This window comes from Dipteris shenzhenensis, chromosome 11 (genome assembly GCF_047967505.1).
Source record: "Dipteris shenzhenensis isolate YYH24624 ecotype China chromosome 11, Dip_SZ_1.0, whole genome shotgun sequence".
Classification (NCBI taxonomy): domain Eukaryota; kingdom Viridiplantae; phylum Streptophyta; class Polypodiopsida; order Gleicheniales; family Dipteridaceae; genus Dipteris; species Dipteris shenzhenensis.
In genome coordinates, this window is record NC_141606.1 from 25,341,078 (window position 1) to 25,366,336 (window position 25,259).

Consider the following 25,259-nt stretch of genomic DNA (forward strand, 5'->3'; position numbering starts at 1 on the left):
GCGACGACCATGATGCTGGAGTGGAGTTGCTGGGAAATCGTTGCGGCATCACAATTTCCAGAAAGGACGATGGGAAAGCAGAATTAATGCAGCAGCGATCGATGGTGCAGACGAAGCCGATCGATCGACGATGTGCTGCGAACGACGATGGAGTTGCCGGAAATCCTACATCTTGCACAAGTTGAAAAAGCTGGACGATAGGAAAGATGCAATTGCGATTGTGCAGATGAAGACGATCTGCTGGAGTTGCCGGGAAAATCCTACATTTTGCGCTTGCGCAAGTTAAAAGATCGGAAAGATGCACTCGCGATGGTGCAGAGGAAGATCATCTGCTGTGGCGACGACGGGAGTTGCTGCTGGGAAATCCTTGTGGAATCACATCTGCACGAATTGTAGCGAGCTGGAGTACATTCAGCGATGGTGCAAATGAAGATAATCTGCTCCGCATCTGCACAAATTGCGAGAGCTGGACGATGGGATTAAAGATGCAGCTTTGGTGCAGAATCACTGCAGATGAAGATCAGAAGATGATCGATCGATCTCCTCCGAGGCCGATGATGATGCAACAGTTTGCTGAAAAATCCTCGATTTGCGAGCTGCTCGATAGATGCGGAGAGAAACAATAAAAGAAACGGATCGGTTTTTCCTTAGCTGTTGCATCGCCATAGCCAACGGAATTAAGCACGCAGAAAAGGTGAAAGATGCGAAAGATGATCCGAAACACGATTTTGCGGAGCGGATGATGCCGATCGATCTGCTTTTCTGCTGGAAATTCCATCGCCGTCGTCGTCATCATCTTGAAGAACACAGGCAGAGACGTACCCGACCTCATCAGCAGCACCTCGGGCCCCGACATCAGTCGTAGGTCCCTTCTCCCCACTTCGCTGCAATTCTTCCGTCCATCCATTTTCATAAATCCGTTCCCTTTCTGCATTCTTCCGTCCATCCATTTTTCGTAAATCCGTTCACTGCTCCCGCATCCATTCATAATTCTTCCGTCCATGCATTTCATAAATCCGTTCACTGCTCCTGCATCCATCAATTTCTTCCGTCCATCCTTTCATAAATCCGTTCAGTGCTCCTGCATCTTGCGGCTTTCCATTTCCTCAGGCCTTCCCCTCCGTCGATAGCTGAGAGAATCGCCATGAGAAACTGAAAAGCAAACTCACGCAGAGATTGATTGAGAGAGCGAGAGAGACAGTGAGTGAAACAATCGGAGCTTGCTATCCTCTCCCCTCCAGCTGCATCCTGCCGTTTGAGCTCCGCCACTCCCCGATCATCCTTCGCGCACACGTTGCTTCATCGAATCGCATTCTTTATCCTCGTTGCTCCATCGCAATCGTCTTATCAACCATTGCATCCGATCATCATCGTCACTCCACTTGATATTCTCGCTACCTTCCCCAATCGCTAGCACGAGTTTGCTCTATCGCCCTGCGTATCGATCGCTATCGTTTAACAATTCCATCCGACATTCGACGAAGCCGCACCTCGTCTGAGTAGCTTCGGTTGCTCAGAATCCACGAAATCTCGATAGGAGTACGAGGAGAACCCGGAGGACAACGAGGAGCCCGATCGTTTTCCTGCTCGGTCTCCTGTCCGGTATCGCAATACGCATGATCTCGCCTGTTGCATCCGATTTTCGTCCTCTCCTTGAAGTAGCACCTGTCTGTCTCCAAATGGCCCGTCCGCGCACCAAAACTACAATTGGTGAAGGTCCCTGGACGGTCAGCTCCTTATTCTCCGCGCTTGCGGAAATGCTGATCGCATTTCTTTTCTGCGCTGGCGCCGCGATCTCCTATTTTACCTCCAAGTTCATCAGATTTTTCAACCTCCATCCGCCTTGCTTCGATCGTGGTGCTCGGATTGATCGGCGATCCAGCTTGAAAAGAAATCTCTTTCGCAGTCGTCTCTCCAAAGAGCTCTGTAAGCTAAGCCAATCTTTTCTACAAAGTCGAAGATCAACTGGACAAAGCAGGGCGTGCGAACCTTGCTCGACTTCGACAACCTGGTCGGAAGTCGACTCCGTGAGTTCTTTGGAATTGCTGAGGCCGAGTCAGCTGTCTTTACTCTGCAGAAGACATCGTTCACAAATAGGGGTGCAGGAAATGCCCTGCCATTGCTCCCGCCATCCGCATTCAATTGGGAGAAGAATCAGAAATTGCGATAAGATCGATCGTCTTAAAATCCGCATCCCGTGTAAAACCGATGCTTCGCCCTCACTAAAGCACTCCTTTGGATGCAGACCATCAACTCCAAAACGATGGCATCAACCCTCTGGTAAGAGGAACCAGGATAACTTGTCTCTTCCGGGCTTATGGAGGGTCTCCAGTGAAGAGGCTGCTGCTGTCGCTGAGGCGGAGGGTAGTCAGTTGGAAAGGAAGCACACTTTAAAAGTGTTTCCAGAAGAGTTGATCGATTTTCATTCGTTGAGCCTGAAGCATGAGAGGAAAACAAGCACAGACAATTTGCAGGACCTTGGCAAGCTGGATAGCGTTCGTTATATCTTACTGGGCGAAGATCAAGCAACAGAACCGAGGATCCAACAGTCTCCGCATGAGCTAGAGGAGGAGAGTCACAACTCTGCTGGTGCTTCAGAGAGCGGGGAGTCGCCTGGGACTGTTGGTGATGTCGAGAATGGCTCTCAGCATTTGGCCGAAGATTGCACCCTGAGGGATGCTTCAATAATTGTTCGCGACGGAGTATCGAACGTTTCAGGGAGAGAAAGTGATGATGATGTGGTCAAGCTGAGAAAGAAACTCGCTGTGGAGCGAGAAATTCTCAATAATACTTACCTGAAGTTGGAAAACGAAAGGATGGCGTCCGCGGCAGCTACGGACGAAGCAATGGCTACGATCACCAGGCTCCAGGAGGATAAAGCGGCACTGCAAATGGAAGCGCTGCATTTTCAGAGGATAGCAGACGAGAAAGCGATGTTTGATGAAGATGCCACGGTTGTCCTGCGAGACACTCTTCTGAAACGGGAGGCGGAGGTGCTCACACTGGAGAAAGAGATTGAGCTTTACAGGCGAAAGCTCCTCAATGAAAGAACTGAAGCTTCTGTATGGGAAGGTGACGATGAGGAGATTCCTTTGTTGGAGCTTGAAGGGAGCACGACAGCTGGGCAGTTCAGGGATGCTCCTCCATGGAATATTGACATATCTGGCCATGGGGGACTGATTGAACTTGGAGGAAGCCAGACAGAAGGAAATCGGGAAGTATCGATGGCTGCCGTTGGTGCAATTTGTGGGAACATATTCTGTGAGAGGGATGCAATCACTCATCAGCCCTCCCTGTCCACCGAACAAGGTCCCTTCAATCCAATGAATGAGTATGGGACTTTTTCCAGAGATAGATTAGCAGGACAGTATTACTTCATGGCAAAGCACAAAGACCAGCCTACCCATTCCCAAGCTTCCCTTCAGGTTCAGTCCTCTTCCTCAAGGACTGCCCTCCTACCAGATGACAATGGACATGACAGGAGGATGGAAAGAAAGCATAAACGTATGGCTGATCAAGATGGGCAGCATGTTCTGGAGCGTATATGGAATTTAGAAGAGCAGATTTATTGCTTGAAGACAAAACAAGACTTGAATACAGAGAAGCACCTTGAAGCACTCGCAAGCCAACAGAAGACCAAACATGGAATGACAGGAAGATCACGAACAGAACAGGAAAATTACACAAATTCTTCTGCCAGACAACAGGGAGCCAAAGAGCCTGGCAATAGCCTTGTGAGAGCTAAGAATGAAGATGGCATTTCTCTTACAGCTCATAAAACCTTTGATCTTGACACTATGAACAGAAATCCAGAGCTGCCAGCAACCGCACTAAGCCCATATTTTTGTTCGTTGTCAGAGCCAGCAACTTTCTTGACTGATGAAGAGAGTACCGATTTCAATGATGTCCAAGACTCCACCTCTGGAGTCTCATCTCGTGATTTCCAAACTACGTCAATTATTCCCAGGGATCGGTCTAGCATGACTTTAAAAGAGGAAATGCAGAAACTCATGTATAGGCTGCAGGCACTTGAAGGGGATAGGGAATTAATGACACATACTATTAAGTCAATGAGAAAAGAGAGAGTAGGTATTGAAACACTTCAGGACTTGGCCCAACATCTGAGACTGTTGCAAGGAAGCAAGGGGAAGCTGATGGCACCAGAGACTTTTCAACAAGCAAATGATGTTTCGTATTTCTCTACAGTTGAGGTAAAACCGCTTCCTTTCCATGACAATGTGATGTTAGCATGAATTATAAGCTTTGCATTCATCACATACGTTATCTACTGAACCTGTCAACTGCATGTGTGTAGAAATTGATTTAATAAATGCTATTTGTTTGGTGAATTCTTGCCCTATGCAAAACGGTTATGTTTCCCCCACTTACAATACTTCAATTGATTATCAAGTCAGCCTATATACTTACGGGATTATCAAGTCAACTGTAGGGTTAGTGTTACCTTTGGGAGTTTGTCCTTTGTAATTGCCAGTATCGTATTGCTTTTTAATGTTTCATCCTCTACTTTCAGTTAAAATCTCCTTTGTTGTTCATTCTTTTTCAAAATGTCTGTAAATCCAGTGGTTAATCTACTCTGCAACAAAATACAGGGAAAAAAATCAAAACTAATCCCGTCACCACTGTGAGTTTTCCATCTGTGGCAACTTGGTGATTTCCAAATCTGCCAAATGAGAAACGTCATGGTGACGGCATTTGCCCTCTCCAAACTTTGCTTTAGCTCTTTCAAATGAGCATATATCTCTGACATCGCCTCATTCAGTCTTGAGCTATAGTCTGGAGTTATCATGAGAATGTATGGTTACATGGCCTGCACACAAACCACAACTGGAGGTCCCAAGTGCCCTGCACTAAATCACAGTAAATTAGTTTCTTCATGTGGACTGTGGATACCCCCTTTTTCAGCAGATGGTTGCAGTTTATTTTACTGACTTATTGGGATGCCCTCAACCGTTTGAAGCCTGCATCTTTTTTGTTATGGCTATCCATTCTCAGTTTGTTCTCCTGTGTTGAATTTTATTTTCTTCGTCTTGTCATGCATGTCAGAAATCCTAGATTTACTATATTTAGAAATGTGCTACGGAACAGAAAAGGAGACTGAAATAGCAGAGAACAAGGAATATTTGTATTGCTTGAGTGTCTGCAGTGTGTCATCCATACAGTTGGGCCTCTCTTATATAGAGAGTGGAGTCACACATGAAAAGGTGTGTACTACAAAGTGTATGTGCATGAAGAGGTGTGTACCCCTTGTGAAGGGTGTGACCCTTGATGAGAGGGTACATTACAATGGTAGTGTCTCTTCAATAGAATGTCTCTTGTGAAGGGTTGTGCCTCATAGGAAATGTCTCGTCTAAAGGGCATACCCTTCCACAAGTGTCCATTTATCAAACCATCCATAAGTGCTGTGCCGAAGTCTTTATCATTGAGATACTTCCCTTTGAATGAATTCAAAACATCCACAGATAATGTAGAGATTACCATAGCTGATGCTAGAGTTATTCTACTGAGAGCATCTGCAACTACATTGCGTAGTCCTAGAATGTACTCAATGGTCATGTGAAACTTGGCCAGAAACTCAACCCGGCATGCTTGTCGAGCGTTCATGACTGGTTGAGTAAAGATATACTTTAGAGAGTGATGGTCTGTCTTGACTACCAAGTCGACTCTCATGAGATAATGTTTCCAAGATCGATAAGCATGTACAATGGCAAGAAACTCCTTATCATATACTGGGTATTGGGTTTGGATATCGGAATGGCTGTCAAAAGCAATAACTCTGCGTTCTTGCATCAAGACTATTCCTGTAGCGATGTCGGAAGCGTCGGTCATGACCTCAAATGGAAGGTTTTGGTCAGCAATAGCCATAACTGGTGTGGTAGTGAGTGCTTGCTTGAGTTGTTGGAAACTATACTTTGTTTTGAGAAGCCACTGAAAAACTGCTGTGCTTTTCAAAAATTTGGACATAGGAGCTGCGATCTCGGAAAACTGATAGACTTTTGTATGCTAGAAGTTTGCCAATCCGAGAAAAGAGCGGACATCATGAACATTCTTAGGAGTAGGCCAATTTCGGATTACCTCAACCTTCTTGGGATCCACAGAGATGCCTTGAGCTGAAATAACATGTCCCAAATATTCAAGTTGGGTCTTGAAGAACTCACTCTTCTCAACGTTGATGTAGAGAGAATTTGCGCGGAGAACTTCAAAAACTTGGTGAAGATGTTGTTTGTGCTCATGTAGGGATCTGCTGAAAACGAGGATGTCATCGACGTAAACGATGACAAACTTATCGAGGAAAGGCCTGAAAGTGTCGTTCATTAGTGTCATGAATGTGGCCGTGGCATTGTTTAACCCAAAAGATGACCAAACATTCATAGTGTCCATACTTTGTTTGAAAAGCTGTCTTGTACTCATCGCCTTCTCGTATGCGAATTTGATGATAACTTGAACGAAGATCAATCTTTGAGAATTGTGTTGCATGTAGAAGTTAATCGAAGAGGTCATCGATGCGAGGCAATGGATACTTGTTTTTGATAGTGAGCTTGTTGAGGGCTCGGTAGTCGATGCAGAGGCACATTGACTTATTCTTTTTTTCCACAAGTAGTACAAGAGATCCGAAAGGGCTGCGACTGGGCGGAATGTGACCTTTGTCGAGTAGTTCGGTCACCTATTTTTGGATTTCTTCATTTTGAGTGTAAGAAACCCGATATGGAGGTTTTGACGGTGGATTACTGCTGGGAATAAGCTCGATTGGGTGATCCACTGATCATCGAGGTGGTAACTGCTTTGGCAATTCCTATGGAAAAATATCTAGTTAGGGCTGGAAAAAAGGTTAGTTGAGGTACTCAGGAGGATCCTTTGTTGGTGTCTCCTCTACTGCCGTAACCAATAGAAGTGAAGTCTTTACTTGACGTTCACGAACCCACTTCTTTACTTGTAGGGTAGAGGCAACTGGGGTTGAAGGAGAGTCCCTAGAACCAGTTAGCTCAATAAGTTTTCCTTGGTGGACAAACTGGATAGTATGGCTGCGAAAATTGATTGATGGATCATAGTCATAGAGCCACTGTTGTCCGAGTATGACATCGTACCGAGAAAGAGGCATGATGTCGAAGTTCAACTTGTCCGTATAATGTTGGATGCGAAAAGACAAGTTTTTGATCCTGGTGTTGCAGAAGAAGGTAGTTCCATTTGCGAGTTCAATCTGATAGTACATGGGACTAGGAGTGGTGGTCAACCGAAGTTTTTCGACCATAGAACTAGCTAGGAAGTTATGAGAGCAGCCACTGTCGATGAGGATAGTGACCGTTGTTCCACAAATCGATCCTTGGACGCAAAGTACTTGAGTGGCCAGGGAAAGGTTCGGGGTTGCTGGCAAGGCTCATATGGATGGTATTTGCCATTCGAACAGCTTTGCCTTTCTTGTCTTGTGCTGGGGTAGCATCTTCTATTTGGGAAGTGCTAGGTTCCATATTGGAATTTTGCTTTGGTCGCTTGGGACAATCGAACCATCTATGCTCACCTGTACAGATGGTACAAAGTCCTTTTGTGCTGGAGTTGTTCTTCTTGTCAGTGGCCGCACCTTTATGTTGGTGATGACGGTCATGACTTTGTGAAGAGGAAGAGGCACGATCCTTGGAGGAGTGCTTCTGTTGGGATCCAGCATACGATTTCTGAGACCTGTGGGGATCTTGAGACTGGTCGCTGACCTTGATTACCCGAGTTTTTTCTGAACTTGGGGTTATCTTGAGGGCGAGCACCCTTAGCCATAGTAGAGTTCTGTGTTCTATTAGAACTCTGCTTCCCTGTGTTTTGGAAATCGGTAATGCGCTCTGCGTAAGCAATAGCGCCAGCTGTGGTGGTGATGTTTACTTTGAGGACATCAATGCGTAACGAGGGATTTAGGCCTGAGATGAAAGCATGAAGGCAATCATCATCAGTTAAACCATCGATCTCCAGCACCCATGTGGTGAACTGAGAGATGTAGGAAGACAGGGAGCCCGTTTGCTCCAACTGTCAGAGTTTTGAACGTGCTTGGAAGTTTGCATTGGCAGGTATGAACTGCTTACGGAGCACGTGTTCAAAACATTCCCAAGTTAACACACTTTTTTCGTCCTTTAAGCGTCGTTGCCACCATAGGAAAGCTGTATCCTTGAGAAGGGAGGCGGCCAAGGCAATCTTTTTGCCTTCAGTTAGGTCAACAATATCAAAGTACATGCGCAGTTTTGCGAGCCATTGGTTAACTATTCGGCGATTTCGTTGACCAGTGTAGGCTTTCGGAAGTTTAATGTCAAGTCTTTTAGTTTTGGAAGCTTGGAGTAAGTGGTAGAGGGCATGGAGTTCAGTGTTTTCTACCTCTAGTGGGAACGAGTCCACATAGTCGTTCGGTGGCGTCACGTCATCCTTTGTATGTGTGGTACTGCGAGAATCCTAGAGGAGTTGGACTTTTTGGACCAAGTCGGAGATGCTGTACTGAAGCTGGGAAATTTGAAGTTAAAGTAGTGCTTTGCCTTGTATGTTGGCTTCAGGGGTCTTTTTTGGACTTGAGTCGCTGATCTCCGGAGAGGCTGCACGCGAGCATTGCAACATATCTGAGGTCTCTGTGAGAAGAGCATGAATCTGCGCTCTAGTGTGTACCATTCTTGGAAGAAAATCCGGGCTGCTCCTTGAGATTGCTCATGTTGGAGGGGGCAGGCGAGGCAGGATGGAACCACCCGTGGAAATCTGGTAAAGGAGGTCATGTCTGAGGTAACACTGGTGATGCCGAAGTGGGTGTTACTGCTCGTGAGAGCACAAGGGTAGGTTGTAGAGTCCACGGATCTGAGAAGAGATAAGGAGCTACTGTCGGGAGTGGAGGATATCCAAGAGAAGGAGTGCCTTCAGAGTGTAAATACTGTCTTGGGGAAGGTAAAACCTGTGCAGGAGGATATCTGGGAGCTGAAGAAGGTGGAGAGTACCCTGGAGATGTTGAGGCTGAGGGGCAAAAGTCTCTCCAAAGATGGACAACAAACTCGTGAGGAATATCGGGTTTCGGGTATCTACGTGTCTCGTGAAACACAACCTGGACTGTGCTGAGGAAGTAATGTAATTGAGGTGCCTTACGTAGAAGATATAGGATGTGGTCCAAATCACTGGAAGGGCACGTTACACAGAAGACCCATGATGCAAAAGCTCCGAAATGGGCTGGTAGTGCAATCTGAACACGATATTGTGTGATAGATGATGCCTGAGGTGTCCTTGAAGGGACTGGGGCATTACAAGGGGTTTCCATGCTTTAAGGAGGGGGCTTTCATTTGCTGTAATTTGATAATGAGCAGCAAATAACAATATGAAAGAGAATCCTTAGAAATAGAATGGAAAGAATCCACCTGGCATAGATTAGAGCTGCCAGACTGTGCTGAAAAAGCATGTACCAGCAGAGGGCTTCGGGCTGGAAAAAGTACAGCATCAATTGCGAGTTGAAGGAGGTCCTGATGTCAAGCTTCAAATTTCGAAATTAGGGTTTTCTGTAGAGGGAGGCGATTCAGCGACGAAACAGTCCGGTGGTGGGCAGAATATGTTGCCAGCAAAAACCACGAACCACCCAGGGTCTCAATCTGTTGTGTAGAGGCGAGATTTTCTTGTACAAGAGGGGCTGGCTGAGGGGATTTGCTGGACAGCAAGGCCTCTGTTCGCAGGCTGAGATGGAGAGGTGAAGAGATAGAGCAGGCTGTGCAGAGATTGGCGTCAGGCTGTCACTCTTCAGAGGTGATGGAACACATCCATGGCTGAGCAAAGGCTGGCGAACAGATTCAGAAGGCTGAGGGCATGATTGGCGTGACTATGGAAGGCCGCCAAAGGCTGAGCAAAGCCTGGAAACAGAAAACGGCAAGCTTGGCGTGGGCTTGGCATGGGCTGGCAAGCAGAAATCAGCAAGGGAGGGGCAGAATCGGCATGATAGATTGTACGGAGCAGCAGGTGTGACTTTCGAGAAGAGGGCACGACTTACGAGATGCCAAAGGCCGATTTGCGAAGGCTGCAATAACTGCTAGGCCTTGCTTTTCCCAAAAATTAAAGGCTGGGTTACTTGAACACAAGGGTAATCTTGGGTTGGGCCTTAGGTTTAGGGCTGGTTGCCCTTTTTAGGCCCTCTAGGTACCCTTTTGTAGGGTGGTGCTTGGTGCCAAAGGGTGTGCCTATTCTAAGGGGTATGACCCTTGGGATAGGTGTACCTTTTCATGAAGGGGTGTAACCTTATTTTAAAGAGGAGTGTCCCCACACGAAAAAAATGTGTCTTTTTCACGATGGGGCGTGTCCCTTGGGTGAGGAGTCAAAAACTCTTCATCAAAAGGTGTGTCCGATGGTGAAAAAGGTGCGTCCCTTGGTTTTGGGACAGCCCAAGCACATCAAAAGACATGATTTTTGTCATGTCCATTCACATCATGAAGGGGTGTAACCCTATTTTAAAGAGGGGTGTCCCCACACGAAAAAAAAATGTCTTTTTCACGATGGGGTGTGTCCCTTGGGTGAGGAGTCAAAAACTCTTCATCAAAAGGTGCGTCCGATGGTGAAAAAGGTGCGTCCCTTGGTTTTGGGACAGCCCAAGCACATCAAAAGACACGATTTTTGTCATGTCCATTCACATCATCTCGTGATGTGAGGGAGATGGAGAGGCCACTGATGACTTTAGGTGGGGTTGGCGCTAAAATTTATTACGCTCATTCTCTCCATCTCTTCCATGCACAACGTGCGTGGATATCCTTCTAGCGGAAAGAGATGTATCAGATAGGTGCTAGAAGGCGGGGGGCATTTCCTACAGGCAGGAGCGAAAATTGCTCTGATACCACTGTAAGAAATCCTAGATTTACTATATTTAGAAATGTGCTAAGGAACAGAAAAGGAGACTGAAATAGCAGAGAGAATAAGGAATATTTGTATTGCTTGAGTGTCTGTAGTGCGTCATCCATACAATTGGGCCTCTCTTATATAGAGAGTGAAGAGTCACACATGAAAAGGTGTGTACTCCAAAGTGTATGTGCATGAAGAGGTGTGTACCCCTTGTGAAGGGTGTGACCCTTGATGAGAGGGTACATTACAATGGTAGTGTCTCTTCAATAGAATGTCTCTTGTGAAGGGTTGTGCCTCATAGGAAATGTCCCGTCTAAAGGGCATACCTTTCCACTAGTGTCCATTCATCAAACCATCCATAAGTCAAGGTATAGAGAAAGGAATACGTCACAGATCGTGGCAATGCAAGCATGATCACCTTGCCATTCATAACCTCATCTTGTCTCTTCTGCTCGTGTCTATTCCCATTTGACACCTAGCAGATATGTGCAGAGCAAAGACTTCAAAAAATGTTCAAAAGGATGATAGCAAAGTGCCATAAACTCACCATACACACAACACAGTGTGCAGTTTCAATCTTAAGGACAATCGTTCACAAGCTCGAAAACATAAACTTTATTATGCATTAGCAGGGACTAGCTACTATGACATACCCACAGACATCATCAGCGCCCAATTGTAGGTGTAGACCATTGTATGCTCATACACACACATATCCACACACCCACACTAGCAATAAAGGAGAAGGCTAATCAAACCTAGTCCACATTTTCTTTGTTCAAGCTACAACAGCTTGTGAACACTATATGATTTCATTTTAGTCTCTCCCAAACGAGCACTCCAAGAAAAACATGTCTAGAAACCTGTATTTAAAAAAACAAAGATGAGGGAGAGGAAGAAATGGCTTCTCATGACTTTAGAGGACGAGTTTGGGCATGTTCCTAGATTCATCTACATATATGTTTTTCTTCAAGTAATGCAGACAAGCTATCACCTCTCTGTTTGCTTGCTTGTAAATTTACACACAAATTGCTTGTGTAGTATCTTCTTTTTTCTTTCTGTAACCATTTATTGTTTTTTTTTTTGTTGACAAGGGGGGAAGACAAGTAACAAAACATATCAAATATGTGCAATATCATTTCTTTGGGAAAGGGTAGACTGAAAAAAACTGTCTCAAAGAATTTATTGTATTTTTTGAGTTCTCCCAAGAGAAATAACCTCTTCACCACAAATTACATTCATCTCATGAAGACCTGCTTCCACGCTGATTTTCAAAGCCTGATAATTTTGACTCCACTCAAGCCATTTTAATGACATAATAATTTGGGAGTGAACTAAAGTACACTTTGCAATCACTTTCTGTTATGCCATTTCAGAATCACGAAATAATTGGCCTCTTGTATTTGAGCACCATACAAGTAAGCATACCTTTCAAAGAGCGCCTGAGGTATTCAAATCATGCAGGCTTTGCATGCTAGGAGAATAACAAATGAAGATAGCTATTGTACAAGAATTCTACACTAGATACATGAAATCCATATTGGTAGCAGGCCAAGTTCTACGCCTACAGATGCTGCAAAGAGGGGCTTATAGGCTGCACGCTGTCCCCTCCTGGCCGACTATGGGGCTGAGCAATGCATTTTTTTTCAAGGACCTCATTAGGAAAAGTGTTGAACATTTGGCAACAACCCATACATATTTTCAAGGAAGTATCATGATATTTTGTGCTATTTTCCGTATGTATGCCTAATATAATGCAGATTAGTTCAATTTTTGGCGGCAACTTGTCAAAAATGGGTATTATTTCGCATTTTAGTCAAAGCTTTGGATTTATTTTGATTGGAGCCACATTCATGCTAGGGGATGCCAAAATTTCACCAATTTGCAAATTTTTGCCCAAAAAAAAAAACACTGGGCTTGACCTGGCCAGCTTGTCAGCTCTCTTGACTGGCTGATGGCTGCTGCTTACCTCACCAACAGTCCTGCCACGATGCTGTGCTGCCACACAGCTGCATCTGCTGTTGCTGTTTGCAGGAACCAGCCATCTTCCTGCTTGCTGCCATAGCTTGCTTTTGTATGACCTGCATTTCCCTTGCTGCATATCAGTGCAAGCAAAAATCTTTCCTTTAGTGTATTTTACACTGACTGAAATTGAGAGAAACTGGCTAAGGTTTCATCCTGTCTTCACAAATACTGGCTAGAGTAATTTAGTGTAAAAACCTGTATTTTGAATGCAAAGCTGGTGGACTTGGAAGGACATCTTTATTTTGAATGGTTGGAAAAAAGGTTTTTCCAGGAGCACCATTGCCTACATGGCCCTTGCTCAAACGAATGGCTGAGGCTGCCCTATATAGGCAGTCTTATTGGAAAAACTTAATGCAGTTTTTGTCCCTGAATTAGAGTGCTTACCCACAGCTTAAAATTGAAGCTGTAACTAGAAACTTCAGAGCGCAGCTGAACAAGCCAATCAATCAGAGGTGCCCTCCTGGAAGGCTTACAAAACACGGTAAGTTTGACAACAAAAGGTGTGAGCCATTGGCTGTCCACAGTGCTGTACATACTCTGCATGTTTATTAACAATTTATTTGTGCACACGTCATCTACATATGTTCCTGAGTGTTATTGAAGCTGGGAAGGTTAGGATGTTGGACTAATGTCTTAGTGGCTGCAAGTCTCACTGTTTGCAAGGTGTTTGTCTTCATGAAATTGTGGATTCTCCTATGGTCCACTAACAAGTGAACTACTTACCCATCAAAGCATTCAGTAATATAAAGTGCCGCTCTGACACTGCTTCGTAGTGCTGCTCCCCCTCGTCAAGAATGGAGCTGCATTTCCATCATTAGCTGCATGGAATCGTATATCATCATGGAGCTTAATGATCAAAAGATTAATGTGAAAAGTAGCAATGGACAAGAAAGCAACCCCCTTAGCTGTTGGGGTAAAGGCACATTGCCACCCCTTTTATTAAAGTTATGACACTTATGACTGTCTTAAGACAGTCATAGGGTAAAAACCTAATCCTAATAAAACATAAGAGTTTGTGGTGTGGCTCATCACTTCACACCCGCACATTTGGAGTCTCTCTCTCACTCTCTCCCCTTCTGGTTCTTCTTCTCCTCTCATTCCCCTTCAACTGGTATCAGAGCCTCTTCTCCCTCTACCCTTGCCTACCCACCCCCTCGACCTCTACCTAGCCTCTGCAAGGGCAGCAGCGCAGCAAGGGCCAGCGGGACAGCAAGGGCAGCGCAGCGCGGGCCAGCGGGACAGCGCGAGCAGGAGCGCAGGGCGCGGGCATAGCACAGGGCGCGGGCAGGAGCGCAGGGCGAGCTGCAGCAGGGCGGCGCCGAGCCGCGCCAGCAGCTGCTAGCTGCTACAGCCTTCGGGCTTCGTCCAAGGCGGCGCGCAGGTGTACGGCCGTATGGCCGTCCGTACTGTCGTACGGACTCCGTACAGGCGTCCGTACAGTACGGACGTCGCCGTACTGTTCCTTGGAAACTGCGACAGGGAGGTTCCTTTTTTTTTTTCGGGGAGCAGCGTCAGGCATCTAGGCACGCAGGCCTAGGTAGCATTCGAGGAGGAAGAAGAAGAAAATCTCGTTTTTTGAGAAAAGTACAGTAGGTACAGCGAGGAGATTTGGACTTTACCCGAGGTGCATTGTATTACAGGAAGTACAACAAGTACTTTCTCAGTTATTTCCCTCCTGCTTGGAGGACTTGTGCACAGATATCGGGATTTATGCATCTGACAGAGGATATATGCCTTTACTGGGTTTGAATCTCAGTTTACGGGTGAGCAGATCATAGGGCTTTTGCCCGGCAGTTGATGCTTTGTATGCCTTGAGGTAGTGTGGTGCCAGAGAGCACACATTTGTCTCGATTTTCCGCAGTGTGGAGGTGACATTTTCTTGCAGGTCACATTTCTTGTGCAACACTCAGAGAACCTCAATTGAGCCACGCTTGGCCAGGGCGCATCGAGTTTACTCGGTCCCTAACTGTCCATCGTTGACAGTGCTCAAAAGGTTCCTCATTGCGTGTTTGTACGTTGGGATCTGTGTATGTCATTTCTACACAGGGCAGTATTTGCATTACACTGTTAGTTGATTTTGTCAGAGAGATTTGCACATTGTATGCCTTATCCCTCATTGTTGAGGTTGTTTTCACTTGGTACAAGTGTCAGATCAAGGGGCTTTTGCCCAGATTTTGCTTGAAAGCACTTGGGTTACTGTCAGAGATCTTCAGATGCCTTTTATCCCCTTGGCAGAAGGGTGATTGCTTGGGATTTATCCCATTTTCTGTTGCAGGTTTTGTGACAGGCTGAAGTGTCTGAACTTTTTTTTTCAGTAAAGTGTATGCCAAGTGGTTTATGCATATTAAATCAGTGCAATACCTCATCTGAGGTGGGAGAAGTGATCAGGACAGCAGTGTTTTGTGCTTTGTCAGCTGATGATGCACTGTTAAAGCACTTGTGGAGCAACTGCAGCATTCTGAAATTACTGTTTTTTCTGAGAAATCAGAATTTTATGCCTATTTGAGCACGGTACAGTGTGTCAGAAGGTACAGTAATTGGAGGAAATTTACTGTTGTGCTGCAGATTCTTTTGACAGTAAAAACAGCACTATTGTGAGTGCTTCTGGCTCTTGATAGAGCAAGTTTTTTTTCTGAGAAATCAGAATTTTATTCAGTCTTTTTTGACTTACAGAGAGTCAGATACTTTCCTTATCTGATATGGCATCAGGGGGAAGTGAATCATCAATTCTGAACATAAAGAAACTGGAAGGAGCACACAATTATGCATTATGGGCAGAACAGTGTTTGAATGTACTTTTGTTAAAGAAGATTTCGAAGCCCATAAGGGTAAAGGGTGTCAAGCCATCTGACATGGCAGATGATGAATGGGAAGAGCTTGATTTGTCTGCAAGGGCAGCTATCATGCTCACTATTTCTGATACTCTTGTGTTCAATGTTCAGGCTGAAAAGACCTCTTATGGCCTATGGCAGAGGCTAGCAGAGTTGTATGCCCAAAAGAGTTCAGCCAGTAAGGTTTATTGGTTGAAGAAGCTGGTTGATCTTCGCATGAAGGAAGGTACAACTATGACCTCACACTTGAGTGAGTTCAATGCCATCTTTACACAGCTGATTGCACAGGGTTTGAATCTTGATGAGGAGTTCAAGGCTATCTTCTTGTTGTGTACCTTCCCTGAGAGTTGGGACACTTTCAAGACCACCCTGTCAAATTCAAATGTCATTCTTATGTATGCTGATGTGGAGAGCTCTCTCCTTATGGAGGAGATGAGCAAGAAAAATAATATGGGCAGCAAGTCTTCAAATGCTTTGCAGGTACAGGATAGAGGCAGGACTCAGCAGAAGGGGAGATCTGCTAGTAAGTCCAAATCCCGCAGTCAGTCCCGTGGCAAAAAGGATATTGAATGCTTTTATTGTGGCAAGAAGGGACATGTGAAGTCTAAGTGCTTCAAGTTCATACGGGATCAGAAAGCCAAGAAGGCTGAAACAAAGGATGCAGGCAGTGGAAGCAAAGGCAAAGGCAAGGCCAAGGTAGATGACTTGGATGCAGTGAATGTTGCAGTAGAGGATAGTGACAGTGACATACATGATGTTTTATGCTCTTCTGCTGTAATAGCACATACTTTGGTTATTGATGGCCATGACATGCACACCTGGCTCTTGGACTCAGGTGCTTCTTTTCATGTTACTCCTCATAGGGAGTGGTTTACTTCCTACACAGGTACTCATGGAGTTGTTCATCTTGGGAACAACTATGCATGTCAGATTGCAGGGATTGGCAGTATACAGATAGTATTCCCTGATGGATGCATATTTATGCTTGATGGTGTCCGCCATGTGCCGCAAATCAAGAAAAATCTGATTAGCACTGGCTTGTTGGATGACAGTGGTTACCACACCACATTTGGGGATTCCAAATGGGTGATTACTGATGGCCAGGTTGTAGTGGCTGAGGGTTATAAGAGTGATACCTTGTACCCTCTTTATGTTTCCAGTGTGGGTAATTATGTTGTTGCCATAACCGAGCTGCCAAAGGTTTCATTGTGGCATAGCCGGTTGGGACACATGTCTGTTAAAGGAATGCAAGAACTGTCACGTTTGGGTTATCTGCCGTCTCTTTCTTTTTCAGATTTGCCTACTTGTGATCATTGCATATTTGGCAAGCATTCTGTGACTCCTCATAAGAGGAGAACTCCCCAGAATAGAGCATCGCTTGATCTAGTGCATACTGATTTGTGTGAGATGCCACAGTTATCACTAGGGGGTGCAAAGTATTTCATTACTTTTATTGATGATGCCACACGCAAAGTGTGGGTCTATTTCTTGAAGCATAAGAGCGATGCCTTAGATACTTTCAAGAAGTTTGTCGCTCAGGTTGAAAATCGGACAGGTCGTAGGCTGAAATGCCTCAGATCCGATAATGGGGGTGAGTATGTGTCACATGCTTTTGTACAGTTTTGTGAAGCTAAGGGCATCAAACAGGAACTCACAGCCCCTCATAATGCATCTCAAAATGGTGTAAGTGAGCGGATGAATCGAACTATTCAGGAGAAGATTCGATGTATGTTGTCTTATGCTGCATTGCCCCATGGCTTTTGGGCAGAAGCCGTGCAAACAGCAGTTCACATTATTAACAGGTCGCCAAACAAGGCTTTGGAGTTGAAAGTGCCAGAGGAGGTGTGGTCTGGCAAGCCACCTTCATATAAGCACTTACGTGTGTTTGGCTGCGAGTGCTTTGCTCATGTACGCAAAGAACTGCGCACCAAACTGGAACCAAAGTCTTCCAGATGCATCTTTATGGGTTATGGTGACCAAGGTGAAATGGGCTACAGGTTATGGGATCCCGTTAAACGGAAGATTATACGCAGCAATGATGTCATCTTTAAAGAGGATAGTGTACACAAGGAACCCGTGCAACCTGTGGAATACAGGAGGGTTATTTATGATGATGTTGGACAGCAAAGAATGCCCATTTATTTGCAGCAGCAGGATGCTGCAGATAACCCTGTTCAAGAGGGTATATAGGCTGAAAATCAGCCAGATAATTTTGCCAATGATGCACCACTGGATATGCCAGCAAATGGGGCTGTAGAACAGCCAGATATGGTGGTACAGCCACCCGTCATGCATGACGAACAGGCTGGACAGCAGCCTAATCCGGAACATTTTGTTAGGAGGAGCACCCGTGTACAACGGCCTCCTGCCAGGTTTGTTCCAGGAGCCAATAATGTGGCTGATTTTATCATGCTGACAGATTGTGGTGAGCCTTCCAGCTTCAAGGAAGCTATGGGAAGAACAGAGAAAAGGAAGTGGGAGAAAGCCATGCAGTCAGAAATGGACTCCCTACTTCAAAATGATACATGGGACTTGGTGCAGCTAGCTGCAGGCAGAAAAGTTTTGCCTTGCAAGTGGGTTTACAAAGTCAAAGTGGATTCAAATGCTTTATCGAGGTATAAGGCCAGATTGGTTGCCAAGGGATTTAAGCAGGAGAAGGGCATTGACTTTGATGAGATTTTTTCACCTGTAGTCAAGATGACTACTTTGAGAGTAGTGTTAGCTCTTGTTGCTCATGAGGACATGGATTTATGTCAGATGGATGTGAAGACTGCCTTTCTTCACGGAGATCTTCATGATGAGATCTACATGAGTAAGCCAGAGGGATATGCTGTTAAAGGGAAAGAGCAGCTTGTGTGTAAGCTCAAGAGGAGCTTGTATGGACTCAAGCAGGCACCAAGAGAATGGTACAAGAAGTTTGATGCCTTTATGCAGTCCCAAGGGTATCATAGGTGTGAGACCGATCATTGCTTGTACACCAAACGGGCAAAGGATGGCAGTTTGATGCTACTCATTCTATATGTGGATGACATGCTTATTGCCAGTAAATCTCAGCATGAGATTAGTGCTTTGAAGAAACAACTGCATAAGTCTTTTGACATGAAAGACTTGGGTGATGCAAATCATATTCTTGGCATGCGGATTACTCGTGACAGGTCCAAGGGACTTTTGTTTCTGTCACAGAAGGAGTACATTGACAAAGTACTGCAGAGGTTTAAAATGAAAGGGGGGAAGTCTATTAGTACCCCGTTGCCTCCACATTTAAAACTCAGCAGTAAGGACAGCCCCAGATCAGATGATGATAAGGCTGAAATGGCCAAAGTTCCGTATGCATCTGCAGTTGGTTCTTTGATGTATGCCATGGTTGCCACTCGTCCGGATATTGCTTTTGCGGTGGGAGTCATCAGCAGGTATATGGCAAATCCAGGCAAGCGGCACTGGGAAGCAGTGAAAGGTGTCTTGAGGTATCTCAAGGGTACCAAAGACTTGTGCATATGCTATGGTAGGCAGGATGCATTGGTGCATGGTTTTACAGATTCAGACTATGCAGGGAATGCAGATAACCGGAAATCTACTACCGGTTATATTTTCACTTTTGCAGGAGGTGCTATATCATGGGTGTCTCGGTTGCAGAAATGCGTTGCACTGTCAACTACTGAAGCTGAATATGTTGCAGCCACTGAGGCTTGCAAGGAAGCAATATGGCTTACTCGGCTGGTGGGAGATTTGGGCATTACAGGAGATATGCCTAATAAAACATAAGAGTTTGTGGTGTGGCTCATCACTTCACACCCGCACATTTGGAGTCTCTCTCTCACTCTCTCCCCTTCTGGTTCTTTTAGCCTCTCAATGCAAGCGGTTTCACATGCATGAGCACCTTCTCATGCAGTTCTCCTTGAGTCAAAAGGAAGGGATTGCTTCAAGCTCCTGACTCTCCCTGACTCCTGGTCACTCTCCGCCTCTGCATGAAGAATGTCGCGGGCATCAACTAGCTCCTCACATCTGACAATCTATCATGCTGAGCTTGCTACGTATTTTGCAAAAATCGTTGTTCTCAGAAGACCATTCTTCCCACACTCGAAGCCTAAATTGGACCCCTTTCGTGCTTCTCTTCAGTACTTTATTTCTGAGTTTTCTGGTACAGCAATAGTTTTTATGCTGAATTTTACAATCGATAGTCTGTACAGCCTGGCATAAGGCATTCCTGTCAAATGGTGTCCATGATTGGTACACAAGGCTGGGAGTCATGGGTCTCAATCCCTGGCATAGAGACTGGGAGGGTGAGCATGCCATATGTGCCGACAGGCATGTTATGTTGAGCGGTTCTCTAGTAGGAGGTCTTTTCATAGGAAGTAAGCCTGGCGGGTGGTTCCTGTTAACTTTCCCTGCATTTTTTGTTGAGATTCAGTGTTAAAATGCTTCCTAATGCGGCCTGCATGATGGCACATAAATGACTGCATTCTTTTGCCTTCCTGCACGGTAAGATGCCCCCAGGAAGCCGCAAAACCAGGATGGAGAGCAAAGTATCTCTTGATCAAATATGTATGTCCAAGGGAAGGTTCTACATCCATAAACTTCACATTTTAGAAGCTGTTCAGTGGCGAGATTAGGCAACAATCAGCTTGTGTGTGGCTGACTGCCTGCTCGAAATATTTGGATTAGAAGCCGAATTTAAGTAATAGCAGTGCTTGATTTTTAGCACTCATCTTATGGCTTGTGATGACGTCAATATAGTAGTCCAAACAAATGTTCGGGAAGTCCATGGTTTTTCCCACTGTTGAATTTCAAAAAGATGTCTTAAATTGCATGAAATAAATTTCCTTGGCTGCATGAATGTTGGGAGGAAGAAAATAGATGAACATTTTACCTGTTTGCATGCTTGAATGCCTACCTATGGTAAAAGTTTCCATACTAAGGATTACGTGCCCAATTTTGTGCTTAAGTGCTACCATGACAAGTCGACCATATTTGTCTTTCATAGAGCTTTCTGCATTTTGTACTCGGGTTCTTTTCCTGAAACGTCCTCGCTACACTCACAGAGAATGAAGTGCAAAATTAATCAATGGAAAGTTGGATTCAGAGAAGACAAAAAGTGTTAAAAGATAACATCTATGCCTGTGTTGGTTTTGTAGTCTGGGAAATTTCCTCCTCTCAAGCGTCAGTGCTCTGGTGAGACATAAGAAACAGGTCAACCTGATCTTCTGGTGAGATGTTGACAATTCTAAAGGTCCACGTTTTGATCTGTGGCCTTCTGAATGTTCTTGTCATCAGCAGTTAATTGGGCAGGTGAAAAATAATTTTCTGAAGCACATATCAAGGGCAGGTCGAAGATACATTCTGAAACAGAATTTGTTACATGAAAAAGTCAACCCAAGATCTCAGGGGGTATAGATTGCGTTTGAAATTCTTTTAAAAAAGGTGACACTATTTGATAAGCTTTTCAGTCTAGATTCAAGTCTTGAAGTTGCTGAGATACACAATTTTCTAGAAGGGAGCTGTACAGGATAACTGTAAAAATTTGTGATTAGTTTTTTTTATGAAATTGAAATCTTTCCTTACGTCACAATATTAGAAGATTCCCAAACGGGCTTTTCAAAAATTTGTCAGCTGACATAGAGGAACATGTTAAGGACTGTCATATCAGCACACGTGCCAATACCTTGACGACCAATATTTCCATGCAGAAGATAGATACATATGCACATGTTAATCTGTTTGTCATAAAGAAGGATAGTGTCTTGGTATATGGAGTGCATGCGCGAGAATCGAGTTGAACTTAAAAGGATATTCTCTGCAGATATAGCCTCAATAAGTGAGAATAGTATGACAAGCTTCTTCAAGACCATAGAATCTAGCAACTTTTGATTTGTTCTGGATTTGTGATTCAAGATTCTTTCAAAGAGGTCATTGATTTGCTGTGGGCATAAAATAGCAAAATCAATTACATTAATGTAACAAATATAGTTAGTGAAAGCTGAAGTCCAGCGGACGTTCAAAAGTAAGACTTTGAAACTTGCTTTAAGACAATATTTGCTCGATTTTTGAATCAAACTTATACCACGAAAGAAACAAAAGCATATTTTGAGATGTGTCTGATAAATTCTCTGATTTGACAGACAGACAAAGATTGCCGTCTAACACCTCATACAAGAGTTTCACACACAAAATAGGTCATAAATATGAATATTGTAAATTCAATGTATCTTTCTTGTCAATGTGCTTCATAATATAGCGAATTACTTAAAGTGATCCTATTTCACAGCCTCAGCCTTCAAAAGGATTGGGAAAGAAATTCGTTTGGAAAACAGCTATTGGCTCACGAATAAGAGTGCAAAAGCAAAGCTGCCTAGAGTTTGGAGGACAGCTGAAGGATGAATCAAATCATACTAGCATGTGAATTGGGGAAATATATAATTGAGCTGGGAACTCAATTTCTCAATAAAACAGCATTATAATTGAGCTGGGGACCCTTAGGCCATCATGGCACATTGAGGTGCTTGCTTGGTTGCTAGCTCCACTAAATGTTATGGAAGATGTTTAGTCTCATTCATTTGTGTTCCCTTGCTCTTCTTTTTTATGAGTATTCACCATTTCACTTCTCATTCTCACATTGGGTATGAACTTGCGAAGATTTTTCCTTTGTGAGACTAGTGATGGATTTTCAATAGGAGTCTCACTCCCGAGGAGCGGTTCTTCAGCCATACATGCACCTTCAAGTCCTTTAGGATCCCATTCAAAATTTGGAGGCTTAGGTGCTTTTGTGACCTTTGTCAAATACAATTCCACCACTCTTGTCTGCATTCTTTCAAATTCATTAAAGTGCTCTATCTTGGTCTTTTGGCATTGCTCACCCTCCTTTTTTTTACTTGACCGCTTGCTATTGGTTAGTGCTAGAGGGTCTATCTTGGGGTACACTACAGCCATGAGTGCCTACAAGATTGTTAAGTTATTGTCAAACTTGACCTTCCAATGTGGCATTATCGGCTTTTGTTTCTAGGTCCCAATCCATGACCTTCAATTATGGCCTCTTTAGGACCATTGTTCCATTCGACACTTGTCATGACAGTGATTTCTCTGTTTTTTATTGTGATTCGATCAGTCCCAATTATGGAGTACCAAAGCTTCGCGACGCCATGGTCTTTCCAACAGTATTTGGTATGCTGTGGATCCCTTGGGAAGATCCAAGATAGTAAACTGGATAGTGAACCTGACTCTAGAAATTTTTGTTGGCACATTGGCAATGATGCCCAGTGGTTTCATTTTAGTGTAGTCAGCTAGACGAATGCTGAATGTAGCCTTCTACATTGGAGGTAGGTCCCATTCTTCATAAAGATATCTTACTAAAATATTTATGTCGGCTCCGTCATCCACTATTGCAGGGTATTAGTCAAAGGCTTTATGCCCAGTGGGATTATTATATTTTTGATGTCATCTCTAGCACATAATTTTATTGAAATAACCTTATCTTCTTCTTCAAGTGGGGGAAAGCATTGTGACTATTATATTCATCCCTTGAAACTCCCCCACATTGTAGGGGAATTTCTTAGTAAGGTTCCAATTAGCATCGTGACAAGGCAGCTTATCAAGCTGGCTAGTACGGAACCATCCAATTGGGGATGTATTGCCTATTGCTACATTGCCCTTTGGAAGGTGTGAGAATCAATCATTGAGTCAACGTTGGGTGATGAGGGTGCTCTAACCTCTACTGCTGCTATCTTGTCTATCTTAAATTTCTCTTGCTCTTGTTGTACCCATTGCTTCAAGGCTTGATAATGAGCTTTCTCAATTTCAACATTGGATAGGCTTTCTTTGCTTCTTGGGTGGCACTATTCGTAGATGTGCAGGGCATGGCCTCACTAGGCTGTGGAATTGGCGAGGCATTTTGCTAGCCTGGCTCTTTGCTTTTTGAGTGAAAAGGAGTTTTTTACCGTGCTGCTTCTTTTTGTTGCCTTGTTATGATGAAGACTGGTTGTGATACCATACTTTGTGTAGCCACACTGAGATTTTTCACACTTATCATCCCCAGGGATACATGAGGTTTTACTTCATTGGTGGGTTGAGGCTTTGCTCTGAGTGGGCAATCCATTCATGCATGTCCAAATCCACAATCTCTACACACAGGTTGGAATGTATTGGGGTTACCCTTATGTGGGCATTCCTCTATGCAGTGGTTTTTCCCACAATCGAAACACTTGATGGGTGTTCGCTATGTGGTTGGCCTTACTTGATTTGCATATATGGGAATGAGTCCTTCTATATCTTTCATGTAGTACATTGGGTACTCATGTTCATACTCATATTGTGGTTCTAGTTCTTCAAGTTGGAGTTATTGCACTGGAACTACTGGAGCAAGATTGGTGGCTCGAGGATACTACGGATGATTGGGATTTCTCAATAGCTGAGGCACTTGTGCCCTCATTAGGATGGGTTGAGCCGTAGCACTTGTGCATTGGTGCTAGTGTTGCCTGTCAATATACTGGGGTTGACACCTAGTAGTACTATTGGGGTCGGGGTTGTGCAACCCCAATATTGTAGAAGCAGGTATTTACATCATGGCCTACGACATTGCAAATGGCACACCATAACCTTAGGGGTTGAGCCACCTCTAGTGGGTTGAGTCTGCTTCTTAGGATGAGGCACTCATTGGCCGTGTGGTTGGCCGTACAATGTGGGCACCTTCCATCCTCTATGTCGATTGCGGGCGCATGAGTAGCATTGAATGTTTCATAGCTACTTCTTTTTTTTAAAATCCTTCTTCCTTAGTCCGGCAATGAACTAGCCATCGGGTACTTATCGTTGAGATGTGTGTCACAGTTTGCAATTAGACGCTTCATTTTGCCTAGGTACGTGCGTACATCTTCCTTCCGACCTTGTTTGAGATTGCTCAGTTGGAGTGCGGGATCATCTTGAAGTCTTTCCGTTTGGAATTGTCTCTTGAATTTGGTTTGGAGTTGGTCTCATGTGGCTCATTCTTCCACCAAGATATCGAGATACCATTTGGAGGCTTCGTCAGTTAAGGTCATAGGGAACCATGCTACCTTGGTTTCATTTGATTGATCCCCCCCAACTCGAGATACGAAATTAAAATGCTAGAGGAACCTTGCTAGATTGCCTCGGCCATTGTATTTTGGCAGTTCTAGTTTGCCCAGGGGTCGCCTGGCTTCATTGTTATTGTGTCGATCATAAGTGTTGTGATGGAGAGAATAATTGTCTCCATCCCCTTCTAGGTCAAGGTCACCATCATCACGACATCAATCTATCATGTTGTGAATTGGAGGAGTCAAATGGATTAGATGAATTGCAAATGGGGAATTTGGGGCAAAGGGTTGTGTAGATGTTGGTCGGAGCATAGTATGCAGAATTGTTGAGAGGTCGATTGGGTACGATCTCCTCAAGTCCAGATGTTGATGTTTGTGTGTTAGGGGGGTTAGAGATGGGTCGGTGTATTAGGGACCGCCATGTTATATTGTGCCTCTAGGATTGTCCTCCTTGAGTGCGGGAATGTATCGATGTAGACAGATCATCAATCGGAGGTCACAGATGAAAGTTACGAACAAATTAGTG

General features: G+C 44.4%; 1 protein-coding gene across 1 annotated transcript; it reads left to right on the forward strand.

The window, feature by feature from the left end:
* Positions 1-731: 731 nt before the first annotated feature.
* On the forward strand, positions 732-21,237 carry LOC147896820 (uncharacterized). Its single transcript, XM_087381712.1, has 2 exons — positions 732-4,211; positions 20,828-21,237. The coding sequence occupies exons 1-2, from the start codon at positions 1,617-1,619 to the stop codon at positions 20,873-20,875; spliced, it is 2,643 nt and encodes an 880-aa protein (XP_087237838.1). The 5' UTR covers positions 732-1,616; the 3' UTR covers positions 20,876-21,237.
* The last annotated feature ends 4,022 nt before the right edge of the window (positions 21,238-25,259 follow it).